Here is a 21,807-nt window from a genome sequence, read left to right on the forward strand (position 1 = left end):
AATATAAATAGTGATAAAGGCAGGGTATTTTCATGAGGCAGCCCTTGACTCCGGAATTTACTTTCCCCAGGGCTCTGCCAAAGCCTTAGTCTTTGGCCATATGTATTGGTCAAGGTTTATGTATTTTAGTCTTTTTGCTGGAGGGAGGATAATTATAAACTCTGCCTACAGTAAACATAGCTAACTAATTTTGTAAAGTGCCACATACATTTTAGGTAATAAGCAGTAACAACAACAGAGGCCCTTGGTCATAGGTCACTATACAATTAAATATCAGAGGGGTAGCCGTCTTAGTCTGAATCTGTAAAAAGCAACAGGTCCTGTGGCACCTTTAAGACTAACAGAAATATTGGGAGCATAAGCTTTCGTGGGTAAGAACCTCACCTGAAGAAGTTCTGTTGCTTTAGACAATTAAATGTCTTATATAGACCAGAATCCTGGTATCACTTTTGATGTTTTGACCATTGGAATATTAAAATGTATGTGAAGTGCTGTTGATGAAATGAGATATTTAATATAGCACTACAAATCTTGCTTCTGATTGAGTGAGTTTCTTTAGAGGATTTGGAATGTCTTAAATACTTCAGACATTTCACACCCATCTATTCACTTTGGACACAATAGATTTGACAAAGACGGGTGCTTTAGAAATAGACAGATAAATAACCAAGATAGACAGACAGATGGTAACTAAGTAAGCTAGATAGGTAACCAAGTATATCTTTTAATCTATATCAATTCTAGATACGTAGGCACTTGTATCACCCACTCCCCTCTCTGGTCTACTCATGTTCAATGACTACATTTAAAGATCTAGTGTCAGTTCCCTTCAGTAGTTGCATTTGGTTGCTGCTTCAGGAGAAATTATTCAAAATATACTGCTATTGGCAATCTGATAAGTTGTATGAGTAGAGGTTTGCTTCAGTAACTATGGTTGCTGTATACAAAATGTGTATTATTCGAGGGAAATAGGTGTATGTGTTCTGAAAAATAGTCTACATGCCATGGAAAAACAAATAAATACTGACCCCAAGATCCATATTTTTGCTATTTACTCATCTCCCCCCCAACTCACCAACCTACAAGATTCTTCCCCTCCCATACATATGTCCTTTTCATTGTGTTATATGTGGGAAAGTCATCAGGAATTTAATGTTTCTGTGGAAATGACTCTACAAATGCATAGAATCTAAGAGAGTACTATGCTTTCAATAGGGGTTTTTTAAATAGCAGGACAATCGGTCTATTCAATTCTATGGGATGGTTAAATTCTAAGGGCTTTTCTTTAGGGGAGCAGTCTAGAAGAGACTGTTAAATCCTTGGAACCAGTAAAATGGCATGCACATCAATACTACCATATAAATGGTTAATAAGAGGGAATTATTTACATTTGGTTATTTTCTTTTAGAAGAGAACTGTACAATCTGCCATCTGCTATTACATTAAAAAAAGAATTTGACCATCTTAGCAAGGAGATTGTAAGAATAGAACTTGATGCCAGCACTGAAATAATGTGGTATCCGGGCAGGTTCAGCAGAATTGTTCTTGCCGAGATGTTTTAAAAAATTGTCGTTTTAAAAATAGGTAAGAGAGAGCTCACCTTGTTGGCAGTAATTTAATGGTCCCAATTCTATGGCCCACCTGACTATCTGACATTCCACATGGCCGTGTCAGCAGCCAAGGAATACATTGCCCACATACCTCTTTCCACCTGGCCACTCCTCTGTGCTGTTTGCTGGCAAAGGGGTGGCAAGGGAGTCCCTCTGTGTAGCTCTTTGTACCGAAGAATCAGTGGGCCCATTGTCTCTATAGTGGTGTAAATTTGTGTACACCTTGCATATAGGTTTGTTGCACACATGTTGGCTGTTCCTTGAATCTGGACAGGAAAATGTGCTCCATGAATAATAAGTCACTGAAAAACCAGGTTGTCCCGTTCAAGCATGCAGATCTTTTATTTAAATATTCCTCTGCTGTCTATTCATTCAGCATAACACATGTATTATGCTGTCTTCTGAAATACGTTAAATGAATTTCAAACAAAATTGTCAAAAACAACAACCTTGGATTCTTTGTATGATACACAGAAATAATTACATTTCAATTACAGCACAGATGCATTTTACACAGTCATCAACAGTCATTCACTACCAAAACAGCATTTAAATCACCTAGAACACCAAAAGAATGTTTATTTTCCAAATTCAAAATAAATTAATCATTTTGCATATGTGATATATGGAAATAGACAAGAATGGCATTCTGAAAAATCTTGCCAAATTATTTCTTAACCTGTACTTTAAAAAAGAAGATAAAACTTGTAATCGGGGAGTAACCGCTATGCAAATATTGCTGTATTGCAGTTTCTTTAGTCCATATGAAAAATAAAATTAAGAGGCCAAATTCTTAAACCCTGTGTGATCTCAGTGGAGTCAATGGGATTGCACAAGGCATAACTCAGTTCAGGGCTTGTCCCAAATGGTTTTCAGCAACTGCCATCTTATATTGTAATTAATTAAGAAGCACCATGTGAGAAAGAAGAAGCTGTAATAGATTGTTAATATCAGCAGTTTTCATATCAGTAACTGTTTCAGCAAATGCTAGGAACAAAGCCAGTCTTTTTTCCACGAGAAATTATGAGTAGACGTAGGAAGCAAGTAAAAACTAATGTAGTGAACCCAGCTTTACAACACTGTAAGAGAAAGGAGATCAAAATAATTGATTTCAATGGAATTACTTGATATGTTCACTGTTAGTCAGTGAAAAATCAGTTTGTTGGTTCCTTAAAAGAAATTCAAGTTTTGATTCCATTTATATAAACAGTAGAAACTTGCTAATTTACAGAAATGAATGGGAACTGCATAGCAAATTAACCAAGTTTGTGAATAAGTGAACAAACATTAAGAAAACAAGGATCACCCATTGCAAAATATACTCTCTTCTTTTGTCAGGTGTAATTTAGTTTTAATTTATGACAATATCATAGTAGTGAATATTCTGTAGCATACTTTGTAAAAATAAAATCTCAGCCTTCATTACAGCATCTGTTTTTAAATCTTTGCTTATAGATAAGGCGAGACCACCAACTAGTTGCGTGGAGTAAAAAGGGTGTAAATTAGCAAAGTTCTACTTTCATAGTGTATTTCCTCTTAATATAAATGTTAAGTTCAGTCAAGGGAGTAGTTAGTAATTGGTACCATAAAGTATGAAACATACAACATTCAAACTATTTAAATAACTATGTTTTTCACTTGTGGTAATGTCTTCTAATGCATAGAGCTTTTTGATTGGCATATATATATATTTATATGGAGCCATGCGGTAATTTCTGCTGATACAGTATTTTTGCTATAAACACCTACTTTTTCATGTGCACAGCATTTTCAAGATGACAAACCTCTTAACGTTCTTGTCTTCTAGTAAATAAAACTGCAGTTAGCAGAAATCTTTTGGTAAGAAAATGTAGATTTCCATAAGACAATGAAGCAAAAAGGCATTTTTAAATAGTAAAGTCTTAATGTCCATTTATGGCCGTGATCCTACAGCTAAATTCCCATTGGAGTCAATCATAATTTTGCAGAAAATCTCAAATCTCTAGTTTATCAGTGTTTCTTGGGTACAGTCTTACAAGATATGAAGCCCCAAATAAATTTTTGGATGCTGGTTTACAGATAACTACAAGGAGAGTTTTAGCAAACTGTTTTCACTAAATGTCTTCCAATGCTCAACATAGACAATATTCTGGATACTGCAGAAAAACAAAGAGGTTTAGGGCTCAGTGTTAGTTTGTCACAAAACCCCTTAATTTCATTTCAAATGGGATTGACACTGTAACACTACACTAGAAGACTGGTTCAGGAAATACAAAGGTAGGCAAATGTTTGCAGAACAAAAGATTAAGCCACTTCATGAAGAGTCTTGGAATCCCAAAGAAGAAAGCAACATTAGATCAGATAAATGTGCTGCATCATGAAAATAGAGATTACAGTGGACAAAAAGAAGTATGACTGAAAAGTACATTTGTGAGACAAAGTTTTGATTATATGGTTATTTAAAACTTCTCCACATTAGAGAAAATATTTTCTATCCACGGGGTTCATGGTGTAGATGAAGTTGTGCAAAATATTTAAACAAATTAATCCTGATTCCTGATACAACAGATATACAATGAATTATTGCAGTTGTAGCAGTACCAAGGAAGCAAGATAAAACAATAATAAATATTGAACTAACTGAACACCTTGAGTTCGCTAATGAGTATTTGAGTAAGAAATACTGCATTTTCCAAAGGTAAGTTATTTGTACAACTACCATGGAACACTGACAATCAGCAGTAAGTGCACAGAAATGCCCCTTTCTACAGTAATATTTTATCATGCCTAATCTGAAAAACAACATAAGTAAACTGAGATCACAGCTCCAAAGAATTTCAGCATGCACTATGGTTGTATTTCTGCCAGTCAGTACAAACATATTTCCTATGAGCATTTTGTTTTCCCCCCTTTTTCTTCTTCTTTTTTTAACAATAGGGAGTTTGTCAACAAGTTCATGGTTTATCAACAGGAAAAAATGACGTTATCAAAATGTTTTTCATTGTTGTTTTGCATTCAGCCGGAACATAATGTCCAAACGTGGAGTATTTTTTGTTTGTTTTGTTTATTTATTTTTTTTAAAAAGTTCCCATGGTAATAAGAAGCATCAATGGGGGACATTTCATTGTGCTCATATAGTAAGTCAAAATGGTCACAGAAGATTGCGCTGTATAACCGTTCAGACGCTGTGTAGAAACTCTGTTTGGTTGCCTGCTTCACGCAGTACAACACTGAAACCCAAAATGTTTTAATTCTTCTGACCCCCTCAATCTGTGGCTGAGGTAACACTGACCAAGGGGGTATTGTCTTTTCCAGCTCTCTCCTTCTCCAGAACTCTTCTCATTGCTAGAGCTCAGCTGGCAAGTGGTCTTTATTCTAATTGTTTTATAAAGCAGATACTCTGACAATATTTGCACCTGTATATGGGGGAGATTCTGGCCTATTATCCCCTTCAGGTGTGGTCACTGGGGGTGTTGGGATGCTGATTATTGCTGTTGTGACGTAAGGCTGCTCACAGTTTAGTTTAACACACTCTTCCATTTTGGCATTTAAACTGGATCGGCTAAAGGGGGAAAAAATCAATGATGTAAATGTTTACATTGTTATAAACTTCTCTGCTTATTCAATACCATTATCCCAGCCAACTAGCTTAAAGTCTGTTTTGTTATCAGGTAGGAGAAACACAGATACACTGCAAACATGGCCTCTGCTCCTTTGGTCATTGGAGGTGCAGCATGTAGCCGAGGAAGAAAGATATGTGACTCCTATTAATACTTAGCTCTCTTGATGTTTTTCACAGAAATACAGGACGGAAAGGGACTTCCTGGGTTATTGAGTTCAGTCCCTGGCTATCACAGACAACCCCATCATATAAACCTGTTCATAAATTTATCTCCACATGTACAATTATCCAGACACTTTCTTTTTGGTTATTGTAGGTCCATTGTATTATTTTCTTATTTGCAGTTTTGCCAACATTAGGTGGTTCAGTCAGACACAACAAACCAGGAATTGATCTTAACAATCATGAGGTTTTATTCTGAGTTTTAGCTCTCTGTAGCAAAGGCCCCCTTTTTGTGGGTGCATTTCAGGAAAATCTTGAAATGTACACAAGGAGGCGAGAGATGGGCTGAGTAAATTACAGGATGAATAAAGATTCAACTGCTGAGGAACTCTTGTCTTCTATAATTTACCCAAACTCCTAGTCTTCCACAACAGTCTGTGACAGAGAGCAGGAGACCTGGCTGCAGAGAATCCAGGGCTGAAAGTGGCAGTAGGACATGATCATAGATCAGTGTGAAGGATGGTGGTTTTGTGGAGCAGTGTTTAAATGGAATGTAAGTGTAGGAAAGTGAGAGGAAGACCTGCACCCTAGTTTTAGGGAGGCAGGACACTTTGGACAGGGCATTAAGAGGGCCAGCGCCCAAAGAAGCAAAATGAAGCTGACCTGAATTCTAGTTACAAGGCAGTCATTCTTTCCTTACACAAATTCTACCCCTTTAAACAAGGGAGGGAGCAGGGCTGGCCTTACCTTGAGGCAAACTGAGGCAGCCACCTCAGGTGCCAGACTGTTTGTGTGTGTGGGGGGAACGCCACTAGGACCCAGAGTGTAGAAAATTGTGTCTGCTACTGGTGAATATGTATTCTCTCTGCTCTAGATGCACAGAGATGGTGGAGTGCTGTGCTGGAGGAAGGAGGGCACAAGAGACATAATAGGCAGGCAGGAGAAAAGGTGAGAGGGAATAACAGAAAGCAGCAGGAGCTGCAGAGAGAGAAAGAGGAGGAGGAGCCTCTTATGTCCCTTTCTAATACCCCCAGGAGCCTGGACCGATTAACACCAGCTTCTCAGGGAGCTTCCTGTTTCCTGCTGCTTCCCTGAATCCACTTGAGGAGAACAGGCAGTCAACTGAAGTAGTAGGAGCCAGTTAGGTCCTTAAGACTCTGATATCTTCCCTCACTCAGGCCCTGCTACCAGCCTGCTTATTTGTCCCCTTCAACTGAGTGTTGAGAGCCACTATAGCTGGCACAGAACAGCAGTCATGAGTGAAAGAAGAAAACACCCTTCTGGGGCAGCATTCAGAAAAAGAAAGAAAGCAAAGGAAGCTTTTCTATCTAAGCAGGAAGGAGCTCTCCTGAGATACATAGACACAAATGTTCACGGTGAGACTTCCGGCCCCAGTGAGGATGTGAGTGGTGAGGAGATGCCTGATCTTCCAGTTAGTCAGAGTTCAGGTGACCTGCCAGCTACTGCAGCATCCATATCTCCATCTCAAATGGATGTAACCAAGCACATTCCTGAAGAAAAGTATAGATCAGAGAAGAGTGTGGTGGAGGCAAAAGAAACAGCTGCTGCTGAGTTTAGTTCCTTAAGTCTAGATGATCCAGGACTGTGGACCCACTTGAGCAGTAATCTGAGGAACTTCCTTGTACTGCATGGATCACAGCAAGTGAAAAACTTCAAGTTCCCCAAAGACAATGAAAATAGAAGTTTCCAACACATTACTGGCATGAAATCCCCAACGGTGACAAAGTGGAGAGGTCATGGCTTACGTACTCAAAAACCCAGAATGCTGCATACTGTTTTGTTCCAGCCACATTGGGTTCTACAGGAACAAAGGACTGGAAAAATCTGGCTAGAAATCTGGCATGCCATGAGAAGACAGCAAATCATTGACATTGATGATACTACAGGAGCAATAAATTCTAGAAAATGCTCTCTGACAGTTACCATTGCAGGGACATTTTCACTAGGTTCTGTGTTGTTACAAAATGCACCATTAAAGTAATTTGTTCCATATGGCTGATGTCAGGTGTGCAGTCTAGAATAACAGAGTAATATCTTGCTGATTTCAGATCTGACACAATCTTCTGTTTGACTTTTGTTGCCAGTAACTGTATGATTTAATTTTGAGTTGTTTTTCCAAGGTAGTGGTGTGTGTACATTTCTTGGGTGGTGACTCTTCTTAGATGCTCCTGGAGTACAGCATCAAACTCAGCCATCAGCTCTACAATTTTAAGGAAGTTTCCATTGTTTGGCACATACAGCTGATTTGAATTGCCACACTGTGCTAGGTTTTGGGTAGCAAGCATTCTCACAATGGCAATGAGCCTTTGCAGAACATTTTGCCAGTAAAGAGAGACTGATGCAATCTTCTCTTGATGCCGATCATCTATGGTGGCCTTTAACCTTAGTCTCCTCTCAAGCTCTTTCCACCTATGGAATGCTCTCTGTTGATTTGCTGCCTTCTCATGACATGCCAGATTTCTAGCCAGATTTTTCCAGTCCTTTGTTCCTGTAGAACCCAATGTGGCTTCTTAAAAAGCTGGAAGATACAGGAATTGCGATAGCCAACATGAGAGGAAAGAACAGAGGAGTGCAGACACGGATCTGAGAGTTAAACCCTGGAGCTTTTTTTGTCCCATGCAGTTCTTATTCATTGAACTTGGTGGTCAGTGATACAGCATCAGCTTCTAGTGAGGCTTCTGAATTTTGTAATGTAATTCAAAGCATCTATGTATTTTTCTCTGTCAACTCATCGATGGCAAATTTTGAAGCAACATCTGGGAACATCCTCTCTGACACTGAAATCACTGAGTGCCACATGATGGGAAAGTCAAGTGGAGGTGATAAAGCCTATCAAACATCAAATTGGGAAGATAGATGATGCCATAGTTGCCATTATGGAGGATAATGCTACGACAGGAACTGTTCATGGGAGAACAGTGGCAGAGGGAAATGGAATCACCAGAAACATACCCAACTTCAAATTTTTGTGTGGCTTAGTGTTGTGGCATGACGTACTGAAATAAATGTTGTAAGCAAGAGACTCCAAGGTGTTGACCTTGATATATCTGGAGCAATGGAACAACTGGACAAAGCAAAGTCATACCTACAGTCTTACTGGTCAGATGAGGGATTTCGAAACGTTCTGAAGAGTGCACAGAAGTTGGCAGAGGAACTTCACACTAAAGCTATTTTCCCACCCATTCAAGAATACAAGAGTCACCGAAGAAGAAGACATTTTGATTACGAGGCACGGGATAATCCCATAAGAGACCCCAAACAACAATTCAAAGCTGAATTCTTTAACCGGGTGCTAGATTGTGCAATACAGTCAGTTGAAGAACGTTTCATGCAGCTCAAAGAACACAGCAGTATATTTGGGATGTTGTGAGGAGTTTTGGAATATCATACTATACCTGAAGAAGACCTACACCAGCATTGCAGGGCACTAGAGACAGTGTTGATACATGCTGACATGTACGATATTGATGCGAGTGATTTAGGTGATGAACTGAAAGCCTTTTCAAGATACATTTCAGCAGGATCAATTCCAAAGGCTGTTCTGGAATATATGTGCACAAATAAAATGACCATCCTCTTTCCAAATGCTTTTCTTGCTCTGCGCATACTACGAACACTTCCTGAAACAGTTGCCAGTGTGGAACGCAGCTTCTCCAAGCTGAAGTTAATAAAAACACATCTACACTCCACAATGACACAGGAGAGGCTGGTCGGCCTTGCAACCATCTCAATAGAGCATGAGCTGGCCCAGACTGTGGATCTTCAGGAAGCAGTTCAAATCTTTGCAACCAAGAAGGCACAGAAAGCACCACTTTGATTATCAAACAGATAAAAATGCCAGTGTTTACTATGCAGACAAGAAAAGTTACATTTGCTGTTCAGGCATTTGAAAGTTAAGTGTTACTTAAAATTTTTGAACAAGGCATTTTAAGTTGTTAGTTCTCCTTTATTGGGGTAGGTAGCAGAGCAGTACCATGAGAGGAGTAGAACAGGAAGAAGGCAGAATTGAGACCTTTCAAAGTTTTGGCCCAAGCAAGGGGGCATGGGGGCCCATTGGATCTCCCCGCCTCAGGTGCCAAAATGTTGTGGGCCGGCCTTGGGTCACGGTAACTGAAAGTGAACAGGAGGAATCCAGGTAGGTCCCCCATTACCATAGAAATCCTCCATCCTTCACTGACACCCTTCCCGACTTGCCTTCCTATGCTGACAAAAGAACAGTAGCTTTGTGCCCCCCAAACCTTTACAAACGAGACCCACATTAGGTGTTACCAATAGCGTTACTCTTGCTAGGTGCACTGATCTACCTGCAAGGCCTTGACACCACATTGCCGTTTCATAAAAGACAGACATCTGCAATTTCAAATGTAGTCCTAAAAATAGCCTCGCCTGACTCCCAACCCTATCCACTGGCCTATGCTCACTCCCTACGTATGTCTACACTGTAGTTAGACACCCGTGGCTGGCTCATGCCAACTGACACAGGCTGTGGGGCTGTTTCATTGCAGTGTAGATTTCTGGGCTCTGCTGGGGCCCAGACTTGAGGACCCTGTGAGGATCCCACAGCTCAGGTAGCAATCTGAGCCTGGAAGTCTACACCGCAACAAAAGAGCCCAACAGCCCGAGCCCCGTGAGCTTGAGTCAGGTGGCAGGGGCCAGCTACAGGTTTTTCTTTGCAGTGTAGATGGCTGATCCAGTTTGTCACACCAACCCACGGGTGCTGGAAAGACTCCAAAAGTGTAGGGACCAAGCCCTCCCACCCCCCACCAGCCCATCCCTCCTGGAGCCCCTGGCTCCCCCTCTCCTAATCTTACACTCCCTGCTGGCCCGACCAAGGCCCCTGGATGAAGGTGCCATCTCACTGCCTGGATCCAGCCAGTCCCTGGCACCAAGAGGAGCTGCAGTTTTGGCAGGTGAGGGCCCAGCTACTGGCACAACATCGAGTTGGCTGGCCAGCTGGGTCAGGCTGCAGCATGCATCCTCTCAACCAGGTCTTGAAAAGTAAGGGAGGGCAATAGCCCTTTGCACCCTTCCCCCAACCGTCTCTGGTGCCTATGCCCCAACCACTGCCACCTATTATTGCTTTAAGAGGTACAACCAGCAATGCTTTCGTGCTGATGGGCACAATTGTGACTCACCAGCTCTGTGTCTAAGGAAGAGTGGTGAGGGTGGAAGGAAACCAGGTTCAGGTAGGGCAGACGAAAGCAAGTTTTCTGCCCTGTCTGGGCGGAGTAGGAGAAGGTGACATTCATTAGCTCAGATGGTGCTTCAACATGGTAGCCTGCAACTGGTCACTTGACTGGAACAATATGGGCCAACTAACAATAGCTAGCTCACAAATATGAATGGTAAGATAGATGATGGGGAAGGACTGGGATGAAGGAATCTGTCCACCTCAGGGACTTCATGCAGAGCAGCTGCAAAGCCACCATTCTTCTTCGAGTGATTGTTCACATCCATTACACATTAGGTGTGCGCGTGCCGCATGCACGGACGTCGGAAACTTTTTCCCTTAGCGGCTCCCGTCGGGTCAGCAGGCCCCCCCCCTCCTGCCAGAGCGGCGCCCCGCTCTAGGGTATATATATCCCTGAAGACCCGACCCCTTCAGTTCCTTCTTACCGTCCGTGGCGGCATTGGAACAACTCTGTCTCTCGTCTGAGAGTGTCCCTTGGCATACGTTCACAGCCCACTACGCGATCCACCATCAGACCAGAGAGGACACAGTGGTTGGACGGGCTGTGCTACAGTCAGTTGTACCTTGACTCCTACCCACCTCCAATGGTAAGCTTGGGAGTCACCTAATGTGTAATAGATGTGAACAATCACTCGAAGAAGAAAGAACGGTTACTTACCTTCTGTAACTGTTGTTCTTCGAGATGTGTTGTTCACGTCCATTACACTTCCCACTCTCCTTCCCCTCTGTTGGAGTCTCCGGCAAGAAGGAACTGAAGGGGTCGGGTCTGCAGGGATATATATACCCTAGAGCGGGGTGCCGCTCTGGCGGGGGGGCCCTGCCGACCCGATGGGAGCCGCTAAGGGAAAAAGTTTCCGACATCCGTGCACGCAGCGCGCGCACACCTAATGAGTAATGGACGTGAACAAAACATCTCGAAGAACAACAGTTACAGAAGGTAAGTAACCGTTCTTTACAGCCCCATGGGATGTAACAACAGCTAGGGTCCTGCACACTTTCTAGCTTAGTGCGCACTAGCTGTGTAGTAGTTGCTCCATTGGGCATGCCTTTAGCCTTCCTCTCCTGTGCTCCATACCCAGCTTTTCCAATCTGCACTGTACTCCCCACCGTAAGCTTTGTGCAAGCCCCTGCTTCCTTCCTTCCCCTTCTTCCCCACTAGAAAGTAACAGTTCCAGTGCATTTAGAGCTTTCTTTGTCCACCAAGGAGGTCGGGGTGGGGTGGAGGTATATCTGGGCCACAATAGAGGGAAAGTGACACCTGGCAAGGTTAAGTGACTTATCTAAAGTTACACAGCAAGTCAGTAACAGAGCAGTCTCTTACTCTTTGCTCCAGACTTTGTGAGCTACTGAACTATCTGTAATCACATGAGCAGTGACTCACAGTATTTTGTATTCACAATTATCAGTTTAGCCATGCACCTGAGGGTGGGTTCATGTGCACACTGGGGGGACAAGCAGTAAGAGACAGTTAAAATCTAAATTCATTGGATTGTGAGATTTACTCCTATCTGTATATGTGTACTGTTGTTTTTAATTCTTCTGTGTTTGTGCTGTGAGGGAAGGGTGTGCTGGAAAGTCACCCAGCAGAAGACATGAAATTATTCATGAAATACCTAGGCTGTGGATGCTGGTTCCACATACGATTGCCAGCCCTACGGGAATTAAAGATTAATCTTTAATTAAATATTAGGTCGTGATTAAACCTCCAGGAATATGTCCTCTTCCACCACCCTTGACTAATGGCAGAAAAAATTACCTCAGCTGCAAGTCAAGGAGCTTCTGGGTTGCTCATGGCAATGAATTTCTTACCTGCCAGCTATTCAAAATTTCACTTAAGATCAATCTCTATAGCAATCTGTGCTGAAAATGATGCTTTTTAAATGAAGGTATATTTCAGTTCAACATACAAACACTTTTAAGTCTAGCATGACTTTCCTGGTGTTTTCAAAGACTGTATCCATACACATAAATATCAAAACCAAGTACTTTATACATGAGGGTGCAGAGAAGATAAGGAAATTCTTACTCCCTAGCCTCTGGAGCTACATTTTTTTCTAATTTTTCCAACCCCTAGCCAGGGTTTATAGTTTTCTCATTCATTATATATTTTTAGAGAGGAAGGATGGTCTGAAGACTAGGGAACTGGACTGGGATTCAGGAGATCTCGTTTCAAGTCTCAGCTTTGTCACAAACTTTCTGTGTGAACTTCACAATGTCACAATCTTCTTGTGACTCTGTACTGCATCTAAGAATAGGAATAATAATAATCTCCCCTTTTTCAGTCTTGTACAATTGAATTGTACACTCTTCCAGGTAGAGACTGTCTCTTATGTGTTTGTACAAGAGCTGGAACACCTGGGTCCCAATTTCAGCTGGGATCTCTAGGTGCTATTGCAATACAAATAATAAATATTACAATATTTGTTCTGTGGCTTGCATAAGCATTTGCTAAACAAAGACTAAATCCCAATAGCAGTTGGAGGTGCAAAGCCTCTCAGGCTCTGGGCCCATATTATTTACCTTGATCTGCCATTTCAAGACTTGTGTGGCTTAGGAACCCCTACCCAATAAGACTCAAGAAAATAAATGCTCGTTTGAATGGGCAGCCACTTGCCCATTAATACTAAGGAATGCGGCTTACTTATTTTGAATTTGCATCAAATAACACCTTCCCACTTAGACTACAATCTAGACCTTTTCCTTACTGAGCAAAGGTTTGCCATAGCATTGCATCTCAGATTGCTGATAAAACTAAAATAAATACCTGTTAGATAGAGATGTTCTCTCCACACATCTGATCTGAATGGTACTAAGTTCTTGTATGCTGCCTGGGCGGCTGCCAGTTATATTGGTGTTTGGAATGCGGAAAGTCTTTTTATGTCGTCGTGAGCAACAAGTGCTGGTAACGCCTTGTTGGGAAGAGAGAGAGGGGCTGTCGCTTGAGGATCGATTGACTGTGGATACCTCCATGCAGCTGTCTTCATAGACATGTTCATCCACAAACTCGTGATTCTGGTCCAGAGCAATCAAAAACATGGTAAAAGCACACACACAAAAAGATAGGATTATAATTGAAAACATTCATGATGCTGATTGTCAAAATCCACTGTATTAGGGCCTGCTTAATGGCTTAATTTTACACAACCAGAGACTGGGAAAATGACAAGGATTGCAATTTTCAGCCCATATCAGGATGGGTTGAAGATATTAAAAGTGTCAATACAGAGTCAAAATTACCAAACTGTTAACTTCAGTTTTCAAAAAGTTAATGCAAAATTTTTTGTAGGATGGCAAAACATTACTCAGATATTCTTACTGGGGCGATTGTGTAATCTATAAAAAAATTTCGAAACATTTTCCAGGCTTTTTCAATTCGGTTTATATAAATGCTCTAAATGGGAGTAACAGCATCCATGATTATGTTTAAATATAGTAAAATAATACTGACTTTAATTTTTGACTCAGTCTGTAAAATGTCATCTTAAAATAAAGGTGTGAAATCATGACTTGAAACAATACATTGCACGATCCAGGAATAAGCCTGTATTTATCAAAAAGTAAAATGCAACCTTAACTGTAGTGTCCATTGGAAAGAAGCTAAAATAAATACCAAACATTCTCTACAGAGGTTACTATTACTAGTTATAATAGCTTAATATATCTAAATTAGTTCATAAGACAAAGCCTTTAATTCAGTGAAATAGTATTTATTCACGGGATCTTTGCTTAATCCCAACATAGACAGAAATCCTAAGGCACATCATAGTGGGAGGCCTATGGAAATTCCAAGTACAGCAATAGCCATTGTACTTCGACTCTTCGTATGTGATTATGAAGCTCGACTCACAAAATTGTGACTGCCACAGTTTACCTGTACACCAAGAAGGGTAAACTTGTGGCATGGTTTTACACTGTAAGAATATATGCCATAGAATTACGGTAGAATCCCAAGACGAAATGGACAGCAGGATGCTGATGCTTATAATCCCATTATTTTGGATTGTTTGAGACAACTTCTGTTTCCACATTCCCAACTGCAGATGCTTTGACACTGAGTTGGGAAACACTGGTTTACGCTCCATATAATCCCATTTACTTCAATTGGGTTGGTTCTCTGTATTTTCATTTACTAGGGGCTAGCCTACACTGGAATTGCTCCAGTGGCATAGTTGTACCAATGTAGCTGTGCTGCTGTAGCGCTGCTAGGGCAGATACTCTATGCTGCTGGGAGAGAGCTCTTCCATCGCGATAATTGCTCCATCTCCCCGAGCAGCGGTAGCTATGTCATCAGGAGAGCATCTCCTGCTGATAAAGCGCTGTCCATACCGGTGCTTAGGTCGATGTAATTTGTGTCACTTGCGGGGAGGCTTTTCCACACCCCGAGCAACTTAAGTTATACCAAAGTAAGCACTAGTGTGTACAAGCTCCAGGATAAAGAAAACGATTTCCTTCCCTAAAGGAGGATCTACTAACATGGATTGTCATTCAGATGCCAATAGGTACTCTGTGAATATATTCATGTTGTCCAAAAGAAACATAGCCTAAGTAGAAGAAAGTAAGTACATATTCATCAGCAATGTGAGCACCAGCACAGTAATTTCCTAAGGCAGCTGAATGTTTGATACAACTGGAAATAACTTGTTCAGCATTCCATTGCTATTTGCTCTCCCTCATACCCTCCCTGACCCATATAATAGTCAGGTGTCATCTTGTGTGGAAGGAAATGGTGTAGAAGAATAATGATTTCAAGTGACACAAGGAGAAAGAACTGCTTGTGTAACTTCCTTGAAAATTGACTTTACACAGTTAATGTTCATAAACAAGACTTCAAATGCAATTAGAGTCTGGATATGGGATACAGAGAGAGAAATTACTTAATAACTGTCTTCAGGTTATAGGGGCTTCCAGTATGTTTGCCAAGATCTTTGGTAGTTTTCCAATAGAAAACAGTTTTGTGCTTCCTAAAGCTATTATGGAGCTATCAAACAGAATTCAATTAGCATAGTCTATTAAAGAGTGATGCTGAGTGAACTTTTAATATAGACAGGAGATATTTTGAAATTATACAACGGCTCAAACTAATATATTGAATTATACATGTCAAGTTTCCAGCATATGGGATATATTAATTTACGGTCATACAATGAACTTTGACATATTGGATTTAAAATATGCATTTAGGAATTCAAGCCTAAAATAATTAAAATTTAAGAAGTCCAGATTTCTTCTGTGAGCTGTAAATTAACTGTTAAATATTAGCTGAAAAGATATCCTGTAAAAAATACCTCTCAGAATACAAGTGTTGCCATTACAGAAGTAATTTCAAAGAAGAAAGCTACAGGCCATAACTTGCCATCCACTGCACTTCTCAGAGAAGATGAAAAGAGATGAAAGGCTCAATGGCCTAAAAATGTTGGAAAGAGGGTAGAGGAGCCAAAGTGGCCTCTGTTGGATGCTGAAGAAGTCCTTCTGCATAAACCCCCTTGTAGCTAGTATCCACTGTCTTCAAAGAAGGAAGGGAGGCGTAGAAGGTGTGTGGCTAGTTTTATCTCCACCCTGAATAAACAAACACTCCTTACCCCATAAGATGAATATTCCCAAACTTGCATTTTCTCACTTAACTTTTGGGAAGGCATGATCTGGCCATCTGACTTTATCAATTGATCAGTTACAAATAGAATACATACCCCTGCTCCTAAGCAATTACCTGCATGTGTTGTGGGTGTGCACATATCTGGGAGGTAGGACTCAACAGCCAAGAAAATTGTTGTATGCATGTTATTGTAGCCATGTTGGTCCCAGGATATTAGTGAGAGAAGGTGGGTGATTGGACCCACTTATGTGGGTGAGACAAGCTTTCGAGTTTACACAGAGCTCTTCTTCAGGTCTGTGGGGAAAAAAATCAGTGTTACTGCTAAATACAAGGTTTGAACAGATTGTTGAGCATATCTTTTCAAACCTTGTATTTAGCAGTGACACTGAGTTAGTTTCCCAGTTCTGAAGAAAAGCTTTGTGTAAGGTCGAAAGCTTGTCTGTCTCACCAACAGAAGTTGGTCCAATAAAAGATATTACCTCACCCACCTTATCTCTCAAGAAAATTGTTGAAAAGCAAATGAATATCATGTATATTCCATAAAATAAGATCAGGCTTTTACTATACATTTTTTGAAGAGCCATTGTTAAAAAAGAAAAAAAAAAGGATCAAGTTTTCCATTATTAATAATTTGGGGAGATGGGAAAAGCTTCTGGGCCTGATTCAAGTCCCATCCAAGTGAATGGGAGTCTTTCTATTCAGTTTTCTGAGAGTTGGACCAGGCCTGTTGCTAAGGTGAAAGTTTGTGAATTCATTTGTAAAGTTCAAGCGGAAAGCAATGTCCAAAGCAGAAGTCTATGACTGAGGGCAAGTCTACACTACAGCGCTACGTCGGTGTAGCTGCACTGATGAATGCTATGCTACTGTAGCCCCTCAGGTGAAGATATGCTGTGCCGACAGGAGAGTGCTTTCCCGTCAGCATAATTACTACACCTTGGTGAGAAGCGTACGCTATATTGGCAGGAGAGCATCTCCTGCCAACATAGCGCCAGTGTGGACAGCGTGAAACTTGCATCGCTTGGGGGAGGGGAGGCTTTTTCACACCCCATAGGGATGTAACTTAGATCGACTTAGGGTGTAGTATAGACATGCCCATAGTTCTACTATGGTATGACTCAAAAGTGTTCCAAAAAGGATAAAACTGTAGAAGGGGAGATAGGTTTTCAGGCGAGTCCTTTGTAATATACATTTAAAGCCAGACAGTTTGTGCTATACTGTACTTTAAATCAGAAATGAATATTAAAAAAGACAGCATGTAAAAAGCATAAGCACCTGAGAGATGACACATAAGTAACTAAATGACAAACAACAACTGGACCATGTTAATTACAAGGCAATTGAATAAACAGGCTGTGAAAATAAAAATATGAAGTTATACACGTACATAAGTTGTATTTTAATTTAATAACGTGTGTAATGGAGAAATTGTTATTATGCTCTCACTTGAACAGGAGCAATAAAAAAAGCTTCTGCGTATACTTTCTGTTTTGAATACAGCAGATGCAGTGCATAAAAGTCCAACATTAAACAATAAAACCAAAACAAAACGTCAAAACTTTGTGCTATATGTGCATACCTCACAGAGAAGTTATACAATGACTAGAAAATGCTACTTGGCAATTTTTCATCTTGAAACTCAGCCACATATGTTGTAACATATTACATTTTTGGGGGGAAAATGGACCCCAAAATTTTTTTGGAAACCTTTGATTCATGAAAATCAAATGCATGATTCTCTAACCTTGTGATTCCATGAATATGATGAGCATTGAGCAATGGATGAGGGAAATTTAACATAGTTTGCTAAATTTCCAAATGATGAGACATGATGCCTGTGCACATATAGACAATCTCTGATTTTTTTCTGCTGTAATGCACCTTCATACATTTAGCTTGTAACATGTCAACCACAGAGATGGACACCAGCCACAAAATTCAGATCCCAATTCTGATTTCTAGCCCTTAAAATTTGAGTGTTTGAATCTGGAATTTGGGCCCATCTCTGGTCAACATGATCTAAACTCTTTGTCAGGAAATGGCAAAGTATTGTACATACTGATGGTCACTACCAGATAATTTGTTAGGTGCATCTACATTTGATAAAATCAGAGCTAAATTTGTAAATTGTACCTTAAATGGTGTTGAACAGCTTATTGATAAGATGGGATCATCCACAACATAAGATAAACCCTACATGGCAATATGGTGACAGGAGAGAAAATACAAGGACAAATATAGATTATTTTACCATTTCCCAATGTGAAATTATTACATTTACATAGGTTACACTCAATGTAATTATTCTTCATGTCCTTAGGTTCCTTAGGAAATAAACAGGAAATGATGTAAAAACAATAATGATCAGGATAACAGAAATGCCTCTGAGGGTCCTGTGGCACCTTTAAGACTAACAGAAGTATTGGGAGCATAAGCTTTCGTGGGTAAGAACCTCACTTCTTCAGATTCAGGCTTGCATCTGAAGAAGTGAGGTTCTTACCCACGAAAGCTTATGCTCCCAATACTTCTGTTAGTCTTAAAGGTGCCACAGGACCCTCAGAGGCATTTCTGTTATCCTGATCATTATTGTTTTTACATCATTTCCTGTTTATTTCCTAAGGAACCTAAGGACATGAAGAATAATTACATTGAGTGTAACCTATGTAAATGTAATAATTTCACATTGGGAAATGGTAAAATAATCTATATTTGTCCTTGTATTTTCTCTNATAAACAGGAAATGATGTAAAAACAATAATGATCAGGATAACAGAAATGCCTCTGAGGGTCCTGTGGCACCTTTAAGACTAACAGAAGTATTGGGAGCATAAGCTTTCGTGGGTAAGAACCTCACTTCTTCAGATGCAAGCCTGAATCTGAAGAAGTGAGGTTCTTACCCACGAAAGCTTATGCTCCCAATACTTCTGTTAGTCTTAAAGGTACCACAGGACCCTCTTTTGCTTTTTACAGATTCAGGCTAACACGTCTACCCCTCTGATACTTGACAGAAATGCCTCTGTGACATTTCTGACCAGAAATATTTTATCTGTGAATGAGACATATGGCTTGTTAATATTCAAAGTCAATATGGATCATCAGGCAACACACCTTTAAGATAAACAAGGAAATGGTATGGCTAGCATCATATCCAACCGTGTTGGACTTTCCTATCTTCTATGGATCAGGTATTCACTTTGCAGTTGGGTGAACCTGAGGTGATCTCTCAGTGTGAGATCAAGTGAGACTCCAACCCACAACCTTCAGGATTGCAGTCAAGCGCCTTAACCACTTGGTGCCCACACCTCATTCTTATTAATATTACTGAAGTGTAATTATGTTTTAATTTAACATTCATGATGGCTGTATAGTTATCCAGATATTAAGCAGTACACACATGCGCTCAATCATCTGGTTTTGACTGCTTGGAAGTTTTTAACCAAAGCAGGTGTGTTTTGGTGGTTGTGAATTATATCAGTTATTCCTGTAAGGGGCTGTCAGAGCTGAGGCTAAACCAGAGGTGGGCAAACTACGGCCCGCGGGCCACATCCAGCCCGCGGGACCCTCCTGCCCGGCCCCTGAGCTCCTGGCCCGGGAGGCTTGCCCCCGGCCCCTCCCCTGCTGTTCCCCCCCCCACAGCCTCAGTTCACTGCGCCGCCAGCGCAATGCTCTGGGCGGCAGGGCTGTGAGCTCTTGCCGAGTAGCGCAGCTGCAGAGCCGCAGCCTGACCTGGTGCTCTGTGCTGCGCGGTAGCGTGGCTGGCTCCAGCTGTGCAGCACGGATACCTGCCCTGGTGCTCTGGGCAGTGCGGCTGTAGCATTGCCAGCCACCGTTGCTCCAAGCAGCGCGGTAAGGGGGCAAGGAGCAGGGGAGGTTGGATAGAGGGCAGGGGAGTTCGGGGTGGTCGTCAGGAGGCAGGGGTGTGGATAGGGGTTGGGGGGTCAGAGGGAAAACAGGGGGGTTGAATGGGTGCAGGGGTCCCAGGAGGCAGTCAGGAAGGAGAGGGGGGGTTGGATGGGGCAGCAGGGGGCAGTCAGGGGCAGGAGTTCTGGGGGCAGTCAGGGAGAAGGGGTGGTTGGATGGGGCAGGAGTCCAGGGGGCAGTCAGAAATTTGAGGGGAGGGGTTGATGGGGCGGTGGGGGGCAGTCCGGGGCATGGGTCCAGGGGTAATCAGGGAACAGGGAGGGGGTGGATGGGGCAGGGGTCCTGGGGGGCCGTCAGGGGACAGGGAACAGGGGGTTGGATGGGGTAGAAGGCCGTCAGGGGGTGAGAAGCGGAAGGGAGGTCAGATAGGGGGCAGGGGCCGGGCCACACCTGGCTGTTTGGGGAGACACAGACTCCCCTAACCGGCCCTCCATACCATTTTGGAAACCGATGTGACTCTCAGGCCAAAAAGTTTGCCCGCCCCTGGGCTAAACGATTCAGTAGCACTGCACCTGCATCTCAATTCAGAGGATGAAGTTGCAGATTAAGATGGTGAGTACTCTCAACTTGCACTCACTTAAATTGGAGTTGAGTGCTCACATCACAGGAGGTGCTCAGCAACTCATAAGATTGAACCTAAAGACCCAGAACTTCAATCCTTGCTAAGGAGAAAGCTTGCATTGCCTGAATTGGGAATTTTGCATGAGTAAGGACTGGAGGATGGAATCCCTAGAAACTTTACTGTAGCACAGTGTATAAACATGCAAATCATAAACTAACCCTTTCTCTGTATAAATATATATAAATCCAGATCCTTAGCTGGAGTCTATTGGGGTGTCCCATTAAGGTTAATGTCCTTATGTCAGTTGAGGATCTGACCTACGATCTTTAAATGTTACTATGTACATTGCATGAAAATAAACTAGAAAATTTCTAAATCAGCCCAATCTATAAAATAGCCTTTGGTCCTGGGTAAGGACTGTAACATGAGGAATTAGGAGAAATAAGCTACTACAAAACCAAAATTAGGTTTACAGGAAGACACTGATTCCATTTTCTTACCGTGGTTTTTTCCAGACAGTGAAGCAGGTGGTGGTGCTGTGTTTCAAAGGAAGAGCCAGATTTGCTAAGAAAGTTCTGTTCTTCCTCCTTGTTGGACTGTAAATACATAGAATTCTCTATTATTTTCATTTTTGAACAAAAGTCTCTTAGCCAAATATTAGATGAAAACAGACTTGGGATGTATACTGCAGTATATCTGCAGTGCTTTATCAGGGCAAAACTACATGATATAAAATAAATCAGTCTGCGCATGATGTCTTTTTTGTTTATTAATCAAAATATTTTCTCTGCTTTCCTTGCAACCCTTCTTGAATGTCTCAAACCTCAGCATTTCCACAGAATCATACAAATGTAGGGCTAGAAGGGGCCTCAAGAGGTCATCAAGTCCAGGTCTGGGCTGCGGTAGGACCAAGTAAACCTAGATTATCCCTGACAGGTGTTTGTCCAATTTGTTCTTAAAAACCTCCAGTGCCAGGGAGTCCACAACCATCCTTGAAAGCCTATTCCAGACCTTAACTCCCCTTAGAAAGTTTTTCCTACTGTCTAACTTAAATCTCCTTTGGTGCAGATTAAGCCCATTACTTCTGTGTTCTATCTTCAGTGAACGTGGAGAACAATTATTCACTGTCCTCTTTATAACAGCCCTTAA

The 21,807-nt window shown here is 41.5% G+C and overlaps 1 protein-coding gene across 2 annotated transcripts in view; it reads right to left on the bottom strand.

Moving 5' to 3' along the window:
* Positions 1 to 1,933: 1,933 nt before the first annotated feature.
* Positions 1,934 to 21,807, bottom strand: part of KCND2 (potassium voltage-gated channel subfamily D member 2) — a 432,819-nt gene continuing 412,945 nt past the window's right edge. The window contains exons 5-8 of one of the 2 annotated variants that reach the window (XM_034768638.1): positions 21,159 to 21,254; positions 18,309 to 18,368; positions 13,350 to 13,597; positions 1,934 to 5,151 (exon numbers count right to left, since the gene is read on the bottom strand). In XM_034768638.1, the coding sequence (XP_034624529.1) occupies positions 4,974 to 5,151; positions 13,350 to 13,597; positions 18,309 to 18,368; positions 21,159 to 21,254 (582 nt within the window). In that variant the 3' untranslated portion in view covers positions 1,934 to 4,973. The remainder of the gene's footprint in view (positions 5,152 to 13,349; positions 13,598 to 18,308; positions 18,369 to 21,158; positions 21,255 to 21,807) is intronic. The other variant, XM_034768645.1, reaches the window with a different exon arrangement.

The sequence above is a fragment of the Trachemys scripta genome, chromosome 1 (assembly GCF_013100865.1).
Source record: "Trachemys scripta elegans isolate TJP31775 chromosome 1, CAS_Tse_1.0, whole genome shotgun sequence".
Taxonomy (NCBI): Eukaryota; Metazoa; Chordata; order Testudines; family Emydidae; genus Trachemys; species Trachemys scripta.